The sequence below is a fragment of the Podospora pseudoanserina genome, chromosome 3 (assembly GCF_035222485.1).
Source record: "Podospora pseudoanserina strain CBS 124.78 chromosome 3, whole genome shotgun sequence".
Lineage (NCBI taxonomy): Eukaryota > Fungi > Ascomycota > Sordariomycetes > Sordariales > Podosporaceae > Podospora > Podospora pseudoanserina.
This window is the reverse complement of record NC_085922.1, coordinates 886,148-899,169: the sequence shown is the minus strand read 5'-3', so window position 1 is coordinate 899,169 and position 13,022 is coordinate 886,148. Positions and strand designations below refer to the sequence as shown.

The window sequence follows — 13,022 nt, the reverse complement described above, 5'->3', positions numbered from 1 at the left end:
AGAGAAGGCCGTCTTCCTTTTATAGGTATTTGAGGTATGTTGAAGAGAGTGGGTGCACAAAGGGCCGGAGTGGTCGCGGTTGGGTGTGAGGGGACTACTAAAAGAAGCAGAAAAAAAAGAAGGCTCTGTGCCGCCGGCCACGGCCCCTGGTTAAGGATGCCCATGGGGACGTCTTGCGTGACGTCGGGAGGGTCACTGATGGTGGTGGATTACCCTCTGCCGGCTAATCATCGATCGGGTGCCTGGGCAGCTTGGATTGACCCAGAAACCCTGCTCCCGAAGTAGCCTGCCGTCCAAACCTTGTTTTGTCTGCATTGGCCGTCTTGGCCACATGAGACAATCGCAAATAGTGGATTCAACGATATAGTCAGGAGAATCCAAGACACACACGTCAATACTTGCTTGGGCTGGATCAAAGAGACAATCCTCTTGTCTTGTGTCTTGTTGATGTTCGAGACTTGTCAAAGGCCACCCTCCTTGCTGGCATGTTTGCCTCTGAGGCGTCATATTTGGTTGCTGCACCTGACCCAGCCTGGTGTACTTTTTCGGATCTCAACCCCACAAAAAGGTGTGAGAGAAATACCGACAAATCAGATGGGCACCCAGGGAATCTTTGCATTCTGGAGATGGCGTCGCAGCCGGCCAGCGAATGAGAGGCCAGAAGGGTAGGACACCACATGCGAGGGGAAGTAGGGGGTTGCATCGGTGTGGGAATACCTGCATCTGACAGGTCCTGGCACAACAGCCTTCATATCGACCAGAAATGAACAGAGATGAGAAATAGTGGCAGGCCGGCACCAGTAACCGCTCATTTGTGAACCCGAGAAGATCCAGTTCGGCTCGTTCGAGCTACAGCGACGCTAAGTGAGCAACGGGTGCGTCCAGAAACTATCACAACTCGGCAGCTCGTGACCGTGAGGGACGGATTGCGGGGGAGGGGAAGATCGTCAGCAGGGCGTCAAGCCACCCAACTGGTAGGGGTTCAAGAGATGTTCAGTGCTGGTCCCTGCTCAATGCGGCTAGTGTATATGAAACCACAGCTGTGCTACCTCACCAATATGCATGCTTGTCAGCAAATGCCGTCTCGAAGCGAGCACAACTTTGATTGTATTTCCCGGACAGGGACGGCACACGTGTTGCAAAGTAAGAAGTCAGACAAATTCCTCGGTCCACTTGGCTTGTAGTCGCCGCAGAGGCCAAGCCATACCAAAGATAATCCTTCAAAGCTTGATGAAGCTTGTCTGGCTTGTCAATGCTTGTCCTCTCATCGGTGTTCGAGCTGAACTGACGGCCTCGCAGCTCGATGGGGCATGGTGTCTTCAGAGTTTGGTGCTGAATTCGACTGCTTTGAAGGTCGTTGGTGGGCAATGCCGAGTTTCCAGCGCTGACCAGAACGTGGCAGGTGGTAAGGCAAATGTCAACGGGGGAAGCACCAGCCATTCAGGAGGCAACATGGGCCGGACCCAAAATCGGGCTGAACGGCGTGGGTGTGAGGCCCCTGTCGGTCTGTTGCATCGATATCTGTTGGTCGGTGTGTGGCGCAACGCGATGATGGAAAAATGACGGGAACAACCAGACTGTCGAGTTGGTTTTGGCTCTGTGACTCGACCGGGCCTATGCAAGCGGAGTTGCGTCAGAAACTGGTGGCTTTTTGATGGCGCTCGCCCGCAGGCGCCGCTGAGTATGGTTCGCTGCCGGACGGTGAGCCCATCGAAAGAGGGTGGCGGTCATCCAAATGCGGCGACTGCTTGCAGACTGGCAATATTCGGCAGTCCTGACTCGTGTTTTTCGACTTTTCATGATGCACGGTTTAGGAACCGCCGAGACTCTTCCCTTGTTGTTAGGCTTCTGTGTGATGAACAAGCAGTGAAGCTGAGAATGTGGAGGTTTTTTTTAATTCAGCAAAAGGTGGCTGGTCAGTGCGCTCGCGACGCTAGGGAGCGGGGGCGGCAGCTCCACAACCTCAGGCGTGCCAAGCCGATCAACGCAGAGGTGGGATTTTCAGGAACAACGGGAGTTAGCTGTACGGCCGGAAGAGATATTTTCCTCCGATTTGTGAACTGGTGGTCCCTTTTAAACCAGTCCGGGTGTCAATGGCCTCGCTGAGGCAGTGAACAGGCAGTGAAGATGTGTTTTAGAGGCCAACAGCCAACTGCAGGGACCCCAGTTGGGCTTAGCCGGTTGACAGTTCGATGGTGTCAACTTCTCAATTCCCAGTGAACTGCTCTTGACAGAAAAGGCCGGCCGACGCCGAGAGTCCATCGTAGACCGAACCAGACGCCGCTACGTGCGCAGTTGAACAAAACGTCAAACCCTGCATGCAGAGCGTCGATAGAGCCGGTTTGATACGAGGTGCAGTCCGATTAAGCTCGATTCCCCACTGAGCGGGAGATCTCCACTTGGTGTCCAGCGATCATGGATTCATGGATTCAAGGGAGCCCTGACATTCAGACACGACCCGCACATTCGGCCGTTCAGTCGTCAACGGTGGACAGCTCAATGGGCCGATAGCTGAAATCTCTATTGTGACAGCTTTTGATATCACAACTCATAAACAGGAATATTTCGAAACGTGCGCGGCCTAGCCAAATCCATACAATATTTTCGCGCGTCGAATCCTCTAGACTCCGGTCCAATTCGGGTCGTACAATCCCGAGTCGGAACACAGCCCAGACTGGATAGCGGGAAACACCCGGACTGGGCAATGTGTAAGACACTATCGAGGCCAAGAGACGGCTCGTCGAAGAGTAAAGACATACATAAACAACACAAAAAGGTCCAGATCGACACTTCTGCTTTGGGATCTCACCACGTATTCTTTCCTCGTGTTGGAGAAAATCCTCCGGGTGTCGGGCCGTGTTCATTAGGCCTTCAGCGCGGCAACCCCCCAGCCCGCCACAAGCGCTACCCGGAATCACGGCACAGTTTTGGCCCCAAGAAAGCAAGGCGATGATCTGTTGCTGTGTTTCGAGCACAGTGTCAACTAGGCACTCTGCTATTCAGCCTGGTGTGGTTGGTTCGGGGTGGTGGGAGAGCCTGAGATGGTGCGATTTCTGCCTGAGAAGACAACAGGACTTTCAAGTTCTTGTGCAGTTCTCATGAAAGGAGCCTAGCTATGCAGAGCACAGGGGCTCGCAAGATTTTCGATAGACGCTGAAGAAAAAATAGCACAGGTGAGTCTCGGACCATCCCCGACCACTCCTATTGCTTAAACCGTCCCGCAAGCACTCAAGGCGATATAGCAGATGCGCACAGCGAGCCATGACAATCTCAGGGGCATACCACATACACCAGGTCATCCACAACTACTCCGAATTCCTCTCTTCCAACAACTCCTCTACATCAAACACCAGCTCCACCACGATCGCTTCCTTGCAGGGCTTGCCTTTGACCGTCTTGAATCTCGTCCGAGCAGCCACGATAACATCACCCTGCTGATCGTAGTGGAGCCATTCTTCAGACTTTCCCAGGATGAGACCGTCACCGAGGCCCGTCATTTCTTGTAGGTCCGATCTCATTCCAGAGAAGCTGGCGCCGAGGTCTAGAATCCGGCAGGTCCAGTTCCTGGTGGCCGAGTCCACTGCGAGGTAAATGCCTACATATTTGTAATTCGCACCGCGGAGGGCGGCAAAGACCAGTAGACCTCTCTTAACTTCTCCATGCCGGGGGTGTTGGGACTGGTGGTGGCCATCTGGATCAGCGCTGTCCTCCCTATTATTGCCGTTGCAGTTATGGTCGTAGTGCATCGGAGGAGCGACTGCCGATGGGATAAAGAAGCTGATATTGGGATACAGGTCTGTATGCGGATACGAATAGCGATAGCGGTACTCCCCTAACCCCCTGGGGAAGGTGATCATAAATCCTTGTTCCGGCGTTTCGGTCGTGGAATCCAGCATCATCTCGCTAACGGCGAAACCCTTCATGGCCTCATCCATCTCATTACCCCAAAGAGTGTAGATGCGAGAAAAGTACGAGACGAGTATCTCGGTATCCTCCCGCGTCGTCAAATCCTGTATTTCAAGTGGTGTAGTCCTCTCGATGCTCGACGTGCTGTCTGTCGTTACGGTGTCTGTATCGGCATCTTCTCTTCCAACCCAAACGTCTTCAACGCTGTTGTCGATGAGCTTTGGGCGTATAGTCGGCTTTGGCCCGCCCGCCAAGTCAGCTCCGAGGCTAATCAGAGTAACCGGAGCTCGAGCTCGCATGTATTTCTTGTCCCTTCCAAGAAGTGGAAGACAAATGACAGACCTTGCGCTGACGTCCTCCTGGTCCCAGTGCAACTCGACACAGTTCAGGACCGCCAAGACCCAATACGGAGACATGGTTTGAATCAACGGTACTGTCAGGGAAAGTCCAGCATTGGAAAGGGTAAAAGGGGGTGTCAGCTTGCGTGCGAAGCTAGGTCGTACGCTACCCTGCGCAGCAAAGTCTCTTGGGTGGTGGGCGAGAAGGGTGTTATCCGATGAGCCAGTCTCGAATGCGAATATGCTCTGGTCGATCGATGTCTTGATGACCTCCTCCTGAAGTCTTCGGAAGGAGTTCTGGCTCCCTTCGCCATACAACAGGGGCATGTTGATTCCGAATATGCCGAGCAAGGAGTACGCGAGATCTTCATCCCTTGTCGTAACTCGCTTGGAGGCCCAGCTCATCCTCTGTGCGATACTACACAAAGATATCCGCCGTGTCCCTCGCAAGTACCCTTCGCCAATACCCGTGATCTCTTGAATGAGCATAGCCAACGCGTACTTGGTTCCCATCTGCACCCACTCCCGAGTGTAAAAAAGAATGTTTGTTGGCGCCAAAAGCTCTTGAAGGGTCCAGCCGCGAGTCCACCATCGAGAACGCCGGAACAGACTCAACACGTCAATGTTGTCGTCCTTTGACGGTACTTTGACATCTGACAGGTAGACATAGCATACTTTGGCGTTTTCGTACCATGCGAACATGGAATTGATGGCTTCTGACAACTCAGCCGAGCTAGATTTGTCGATACAAACGGTGTCGATCCACAGATATCGATGTCCATCTTGCCGCGCAAGTTTGCAAGCTCCGTACACTTTTGCGTAGCCGGGAACCTTGAACTTTCGAAGTCTCGTCGTCCGCTTGCTCCATTGTTGTAACGTTGCCTCTGTCGCGTCCCATGTGTGGGAGAGAATTGCGTACTCTGGAATGCCGGTGCCGAAGTATTCGTCGATTTGGAGGGTTGTCACGTTGATGAGTCGCATATCGAAGTGCGTGTCTGGACCGGCGTCTGAGAGCTCAAGCTCGAACAAAACCTCATCCGCATCTCCTGCCTGAGGTCAATTATGAAGATTGCATCATGACCTTCGGATCCAAGCATGCGCTATCAAGTCGGGCAAAGGATACGCAGGAACGCCTCTGTCGAGAGTTACGGTCGCCATCATGGATCGCGATCCTTGAATGGAGGTCGGGGCGGTGGACCTGCAAGGGTTGAGGTTGCATTCAGCGAGATGGCGCCAAGTCTTGTCGGAAACCACTTACTAATTCATAAATGCATATTCACAATTAACCTCCATGAACATTGTGGGAGCACTTGCCAAAGACCAATGTCTCTATCTCTCCCCAGAACCTCATCACCAAAGCCTCCGCCACTAATTCATCTCAGCGCGTGGTACCAAACCCTCGGGCTCAGCCGGACGATACTTCTCCTCTCCAACCTCCTCGGCGCTTCCCCCTAAACGCTAGGGCGGGTCTAGGGTTAGGGATCGACTGCCGATTCGCCAACGATGTCAACCGTCCCGCATTGGCACATCATGAGCTAGAGAAAGCAGGCGGCAATCGATGCTCACGTCGTACTGATCACGAGAGTTGACAACTCCCATGCTGTGATACTCACCAGTATGTCTTGGAGATATTCAATCCGGCGTATAAAACCCCTCACTCTCTCCTCATCTCAATCACTCCCACCTTATCATCACTCACCACTCCCCAGCCCCGCACAAACCCAACTTCCATCCCATCTTGCATTTTCCACCTCTTCTTCCCACCACAACAAAATGGGCAGCCTCGCCACAACACAACGCTTCAAACTAGTCTTTTTCGTCCCTACCTCCCACACTGAGCAATGCAAAGCTGCCGTGTTCAAGGTTGGAGCGGGGCGGTACCCCGGACCGGGGAACTACACCGAGTGCTGCTGGACAGCGATGGGAACGGGGCAGTTTAGACCCGGGAAAGGGGCTAATCCGCATACGGGGGTGGTTGGAAGGTTGGAGAAGATTGAGAAGGCGAGAGTTGAGACGTTGGTTGTGGGTGAGGATGTGGTTAGGAGGGCGGTGGAGGCTTTGAAGAGGTAAGTTTTACTCAACTTACATGTACATGTAACAGGTGTTGAATGGTGTGCTGACGTTAGGTGGCAGGGCGCATCCTTTTGAGGAGCCAGCGTATGAGGTTTATAGGATTGAGAGTTATTGAGCGGTGTAGAGACATCTCGGTTGGATGGGTTTTGTGTATCTAGGCTGTTGATTGGGTTAAAGATGAGGATGGTGTGGAAGTGTTTGACATTCACACTGCCGTCGAAGCAAATTTGGAACCAAGGAGAACTCTGTGTGCAGAAATCAAGTCTCCGTCCATTTGTCATCTTCTCTTCTCCATGACTTCTCCTTTCTCACTCTCGGCCAGGCCTCTCCTCCCAAATCCCGCCTTGAAAGTCGAGAATGCCGAATCCCTCCTGGTAAATTCGCGCGGCTGACAAGTGCAAGAGTCTTGTTCCCCCTATACCCAATAACTGGAAGCATACTCGCAACACACTGCCACGTTCATGCAAGCAGTGACGATTCCAGCAATGGCAAGGACCTTTTCTTCTTTAAATGTCCGTGCCACAATCTGTACGCCAACCGGGGCCCGGTCGTAGGTTTTGGGATCATCTGCGGAGTCAGGCATTAGCACACAAGGTAGGTAACTAGGTGGAGAAGGGAAGGACTTGCAGGCCTCCCATTTCTGTTGATCGACTTCATTGAGAGGTTTGTATGCATTGTCACCCTTCGGGACGACGTCGATCGTCTTGTCTGCCTTGGTCACGGGGATGACAGCCGCAGAGTAGTTCATCAAATTGATAACTTCGGTGTAGGCTTTTTGTTTATCGTTAGTTTGAAAGGCAGCTTTCAGCGGCGCAATGTGACCCCACTTTCACCAGTATGATAACATTTGCCTGGAATCACCGCAGCGTGCAGGGCCACTGGAATGATGACTGCATCCACGATCTGACCATTATTCTCGCTTGTCGAGTTCCAATAATCGCAATAGGCCGCCTCATATTCCAATCCCTGAAAAAAGTGAGGTTCTGATGCTCGAGGAGGACAATCTGCGGCTTTGAGCTGGAATGATTCTTGGAGGTCGGGGATCAGGGGCTCTCCTGAAAGAACGAGGTGAGGGTGGATGTCGTTTCCGCCGTGTGCTAGGAGGAAGGAGACCTTTGCCATGCCGGATTGTTGTCGGTCTGCAGTCAAGCAATTCCGACATTGGAGAGAACCTAGAAGGGGGCTTACATGAACCCGCTTAGCGGTAGTCTGAAGCGGCGGCTCCCAATCAACCACCTTTTGCCCGGCTGCCTTGAGGGCATCTGCTACATGGCGAAGACCCCTGAGAATGGGAGGATGTGGGCCGACGGCTTGATCAGTCCTAATGTCACACTTCATTAGCTCAAAGGTACCAAGATGGTGAGCAGGCGTAAAAAGACAGTCGGTAGCCATTGGGGAAAAACTTATATGCATAAAAAGAAAGCAAGTACTTCTTTAAAGAGAGTGGATAGCTGTTGAAAATTTGCAAACCTGCATTCGTGTGTAAAGAATAGTAAATAGGCGTTAGACGATAATGAATAGGTGATAAAAGATATTAAATACGTGATGAAGAATAGTAAATAGAGACTGTGAAGAGGTCCAGAGGTCGCTCCTGTCTCCTTGAAATGGGCGTCGAGAGCCTTGACCACGTTCCAAGGCCTGGTCTAAGAGGATTTCATAAGACAGTTACCCTACGAAAAGCCAGAGCACTTTAGCATGCCCGTACTTTTATCTCTCTGGAGCGAATGACTACCTAGGTATGTGGAGACTTACAATTTGGTGGGCAATGGCCGCTTTGCAAGAAGAAGTGGTGACCTGCACAGCACTGTAGGTCCCATCCTTCAAGTGACTGACGATAGCTGGAGCGTCTTTAGCTAATATCGACGCTTCGGCGGCTTCAAAGTGCTCTCGAACAACCCCAGTGATGTCGTGTTGGCTTTTCGCTTTCGTGAAGTCCCCTGGCGAGAGCTTCCAACCGTCGGGTATACTGGTAAGAAGGCTCTCGCGCTTCTCCGCCGCGTGGGTCTGCCAACCTTGGCTCGGGATCAACATGGTTCACGACTGTGAGAGTGGAGTTGCGGAGTGAAAAAGGAGAGGCTGAGAGGGAGATAAAATTCGGAAAATGACGGAGAATTTCGGCGGGCAGGGTGCTCTTTTTTTCCAGTTTGCTTCGAGCACAGTGCGAGCCCTCGCACGTGGGCCGTGATATGAGATGAAAAGTCTCTGGGAAATAGGATGTCGGTTTATTTTAGCGCATGACAATCGATCCAGTGGGTGATGCGCCTGTTCAACGGCGTCTGGAGAGTGGAGCTTATGATAGATACCATCAGAGCTTATGGCAGTCACCACCACAGATTTTTATAGATAGTACCTCGGTTCATGCTGTCAGTAAGCTGAACATTTGTATTTCGTGTGTGAGCTTCTACGGTTGACCCGGTTCTACTTTATCGGGACTCCCTCAACAGGGGTTTTATATAGATAGGGATTTTGAAGTCGACGGCGTTAGCCATGCTCTAGCGCACATTAGAAACCCTTACTATTAGAATCGAGATTCTTAATTAAGCGAGGTACTATCCAAGGAACGTTCTTTCAAAAAGCCTCTTGAATGGGTACGCTAACGGTTTAAAGGATGCTATAACGTTATTCTAAGGAGCCACCATAATTTCACTCATGGTATGTTATTTTCTGTTTTAAGCTATTTTTAAGGTTTGAAGAAGTGTACTGAAGTGTCTTCTATGTAATTAAACGAGGTGGGGATAGTAATGCTTAGTTGTGAACCGGCTTAGCCTCACGCATTGGATCTCTTATGTGGCTACTAGCCATCTTGCTTTTTATTCAGCACTGGTGAGTGTGTGGCTTTGGTAGATAAATAGGTATTCTAAATCCATCTGCTTTCACTAGGTGCTCATGCTATGGCAAATTTTATATACTCTGTGACTTTCAAGGCTATGGCTATACGCAAGCTACACCGTCAATGATAGGTAGGTTTTCTATTGGGGTGATTACAAGTAGGTATGTCAGATGCCTGATACGAACTTATCGCATGATTCCGCTGAAGGAGAGGTTCTCTATGAGGTCTTCCAAAACGTCTAAAACCCATGATGACACAAGTGGGATGGCGACCTCGAACTCTAGGTAAGCAGTGTATAGGGTATCTCTATTGCCTTATGAATCTAGATATCCTTGAAGTGTATAAGCTTAACAATTGCTGATTGCTCAGCGGTGAAGTGGCTGGGAATATCCCTCACGTCATACTGGGAAGATGGCCCAAAGACACCAATGTGCAACAAGGTAATCTGCTACGTTAGCGCCTTTTCGACAATCAGCTGTCTTTACGCTACCAAATCACCCTGATGATGTATCTAACGTATACGTGCACCCAGGTTCCATATGAGAAGATATCCATACCTCAGGAATGGCAACGATTTCCCGCGTATTCTACCTCTATTCATGGTCCTCGGTGCATGTTCAAATGGCCGAAACATTTACGCACCATTGGCATCCTCCGGTCCGGCACAGCCCGAAGCAACATGTATCTCCTCATGCGCCAAGACCGGCATAACGGCTCTCGAGTACAACCTCACCCCAAGTCCATCATGTCATCTGCGGGGGCCGTGACCAACAAATAGGAGGGGTCTCGAGGTAACGTTCACTGAAACACTGGAGAAATATTGTACCACTCTCTGCCGGGCGGTGATTGGGCGACAAGTATCACAGGAACGGAATCGATCTGCAACTTAGGCTATGATGGAGAAATATTTTGCCATGTGAGAGCAACGGCATGATTGTGTGATGTACCACGAGGGGAACTGCCCGACAGCTATCCACTGTCTCCTGACAAGGACAAATTGTAGCGCCCCAATAGAAGGCAGTGGTTGAGATGATAGCCGCCAGCGTGATGGCTACCTGCTGTCGAGATCATGGGGAGGATGGAGATGAAGTCTTTCCGTCTGAGGTTGACTTTAAGGTTAAATGTTGCCAATTGTTTGATCAGATCAGACGAACGGTAGGTGCTGGCCAGAGTAGACCTAATTCATCATGTCTTCCCGCTGTGCGGCCTCCAGTGTCGTGCGGCAATTGCTGGTAGCGGTGGTGCTTTTCATCGTTGGAGTCCTCGCACAAGCAGCAACTCGCGAAAGAATAAGCTTGAACGCGGACTGGCGTTTCCAACGCTTCACCTCGAATCCTGACAACCTCAACTACAACACCCTGAAGCCATGGCTTACACCATCAGCCAACAACTTCATCAATGATGCCTCCCGCCGCACCAAGCTCCCATCCAATGAGCCACCCAACGTCACCTACACCCAAGCGAACTTCAGTGATAACTCGTGGGAAGCCCTGAATCTGCCTCACGACTGGGCTGTCAAAGGACCTTTCTATGTCGGCAACAATGTTCCCGTCGGAGGAAACATGGGTCGTCTTCCCATCCAGGGGGTTGGATGGTACCGCAAGAAGTTCACGCTCAGCCCGGGCGACGAGGGGAAATCTGTGTATCTCGAGGTTGACGGCGCCATGTCCTATGCTGCGGTCTGGATCAATGGGAAGATCGCTGGTGGATGGCCGTATGGCTATGCCTCATTCCGTGTCGACCTCACTCCGTATCTGCAGTCCGGAAGCAATCAGCTAGCTATTCGCCTTGACCAAGCCGTTGAGTCGTCGCGATGGTACCCAGGTGCAGGGATCTACCGCAACGTTTGGTTGACCAAAGTAAACCCCATCCACGTCGGCCAGTTCGGTACCTTCGTCAAAACTAGGAGCTCGTCAGCTCAAACGGCAACGCTTGACCTCACTGTTCAGGTGGAGAACAGCGCAACAACCGCCGCAGCAGGTCAGGTCCAGGTCGTCACTGACATTCATTCTTACGATGCGGTCTCGGGGAAGGCGGGAGCAAAGATCGGTGGTTTCTCTAACGCCACAGTCAGCGTCTCCCCAGGGTCTATTGCATCTGTGAATGCATCAGCGACTGTGCAGAACCCAAAGCTTTGGGGTCCACGTCCGACGCAGGAGCCCAATATGCATGTTGCCATCACCCGTCTTTACGTTGGAGACCAGCTGGTAGACACATACGAGACTCCTTTCGGCATCCGCTCTCTGCAGTACCTTGGCGATGGACTGCGTGTCAACGGTCAGCGCGTGTACATCCAGGGTGTTTGCCAGCACCATGATCTTGGGTCGTTGGGAGCCGCCTTCAACATTCCGGCTGCTCGGCGTCAGCTGGAGATGCTCCAGGATATGGGAACCAACGCGATGAGAACCTCACACAATCCTCCAGCGCCTGAGCTGCTCGATCTTGCTGACAAGATGGGTTTCCTTGTCCTGGACGAGATCTTCGACACGTGGGGCAGCCACAAGACTCGCAACGATTTCCAGACCATCTTTGCCGACTGGTCTGAGCCAGATCTCAGAGCGTTTGTTCGACGTGACCGCAACCATCCTTCAATTTGGGCCTGGTCCTTTGGAAACGAGGTCGCAGAGCAGGGAAGCAGCAACGGTGCAGCACAAGCTGAGCGTCTTCGAAATATTGTTCGCCAGGAGGACGCCACCAGACAGTCCACCGTCGGAATGAACAACGCTGGGCCTGACACGGCCTTTGTCTCGATTGTTGATCTTATCGGGTTGAACTATCAGGGAGAGGGCAAAGGAAACGGCGCGCCAACGTTCGAGAACTTCCGGGGACGGTTCCCTAACAAGTTGATCTTCAGCACTGAGAGCTCGTCGGTGGTCAGCTCCAGGGACACATACCTCTTCCCAGTGGTGAACAGCAACAACGCGATTGTACGGGCGAATGGTCCTGGCGCCGATCCTACTACTAGACAAGTCAGTTCGTATGACCTGTACGCCATGGAATGGGGTGCTTCACCTGACAAGGTCTTTGTGGCACAAGATCGGTATTCGTACGTTGCGGGCGAGTTTGTTTGGACAGGCTGGGATTACATTGGAGAGCCGACGCCATATGATTCCTCTCGGAGCAGCTACTTTGGCATCATCGACCTTGCTGGGTTTCCCAAGGACCGGTTCTACCTTTACCAGTCAAGATGGAACCCAAGCGTGAAGATGGCCCACATCCTGCCTCACTGGAACTGGCCCAATCGCGTCGGTCAAGTCACGCCTGTTCATGTGTACTCTTCGGGTGACGAAGCCGAGCTTTTCGTCAACGGCAAGTCGCAGGGTCGACAGAAGAAGGCGCAGTACACCTATCGTTTCCGGTGGGACCAGGTCACCTACCAGCCAGGAGAGGTGCGTGTCGTGACATACAAGGATGGGAATGAATGGGCGAATGCGACAGTTCGGACTACCGGGACGGCCTCTCAGTTGCGGTTGTCGACGTATCAGAACCGAGCGACGATCAAAGCTGACGGTGAGGATCTCTCTTTTGTCAGTGTTGCTGTCGTGGACGACAAGGGCGATGTTGTTCCCACCGCGGAACCCAACATCACATTTTCCATCACTGGGCCTGGTGACATTGTCACTACGGATAATGGAGACTCGACTGATATGGTTGCGTTCCCGTCAAAGGAGAGGAAAGCGTTCCGAGGACGAGCGTTGGCTATTGTGCGTGCAAAGGTTGGAGCATCGGGGACGATTACAGTGGCGGCCACGGCGAATGGTGTCAAGTCGGCGGAGGTTGTGCTACAGGTTGAATAGGAGCTCCCAGGTGACCTGTTCAGCGTGTGCTTCTGGCGGGAGAAGGCCAAGGACAGCTGGGAGCAGGTGGCGGCGCCC

The 13,022-nt window shown here is 52.1% G+C and overlaps 4 protein-coding genes across 4 annotated transcripts; 2 read left to right on the top strand and 2 right to left on the bottom strand.

Moving 5' to 3' along the window:
* Positions 1-3,305: 3,305 nt before the first annotated feature.
* On the bottom strand, positions 3,306-5,225 carry QC764_0049330 (uncharacterized protein; the record flags this gene model as incomplete). Its single annotated transcript, XM_062940386.1, has 1 exon — positions 3,306-5,225. The coding sequence occupies one exon, from the start codon at positions 5,223-5,225 to the stop codon at positions 3,306-3,308; it is 1,920 nt and encodes a 639-aa protein (XP_062801340.1).
* A 688-nt stretch (positions 5,226-5,913) lies between these two features.
* QC764_0049320 (uncharacterized protein) lies at positions 5,914-6,859 on the top strand. The gene is made up of 2 exons (XM_062940385.1): positions 5,914-6,310; positions 6,378-6,859. The coding sequence occupies exons 1-2, from the start codon at positions 6,018-6,020 to the stop codon at positions 6,430-6,432; spliced, it is 348 nt and encodes a 115-aa protein (XP_062801339.1). The 5' UTR covers positions 5,914-6,017; the 3' UTR covers positions 6,433-6,859.
* Positions 6,733-7,709, bottom strand: QC764_0049310 (uncharacterized protein; the record flags this gene model as incomplete). The annotated part of the gene is made up of 3 exons (XM_062940384.1): positions 6,733-6,884; positions 6,999-7,088; positions 7,151-7,709. 3 exons carry the CDS (start codon positions 7,707-7,709, stop codon positions 6,733-6,735), a joined length of 801 nt encoding a protein of 266 aa, XP_062801338.1.
* A 2,625-nt stretch (positions 7,710-10,334) lies between these two features.
* QC764_302620 (uncharacterized protein) lies at positions 10,335-12,944 on the top strand (the record flags this gene model as incomplete). Its single annotated transcript, XM_062945376.1, has 1 exon — positions 10,335-12,944. The coding sequence occupies one exon, from the start codon at positions 10,335-10,337 to the stop codon at positions 12,942-12,944; it is 2,610 nt and encodes an 869-aa protein (XP_062801337.1).
* Between the last annotated feature and the right edge of the window lie 78 nt (positions 12,945-13,022).

Coding starts and splice junctions, on each gene's coding strand:
- QC764_0049320 (XM_062940385.1), top strand. CDS start 6,018: ATGGGCAGCCTCGCCACAACACAACGCTTCAAACTAGTCTTTTTCGTC. Junction 6,311..6,377: donor GCGGTGGAGGCTTTGAAGAG/GTAAGTTTTACT, acceptor GTTAGGTGGCAG/GGCGCATCCTTTTGAGGAGC.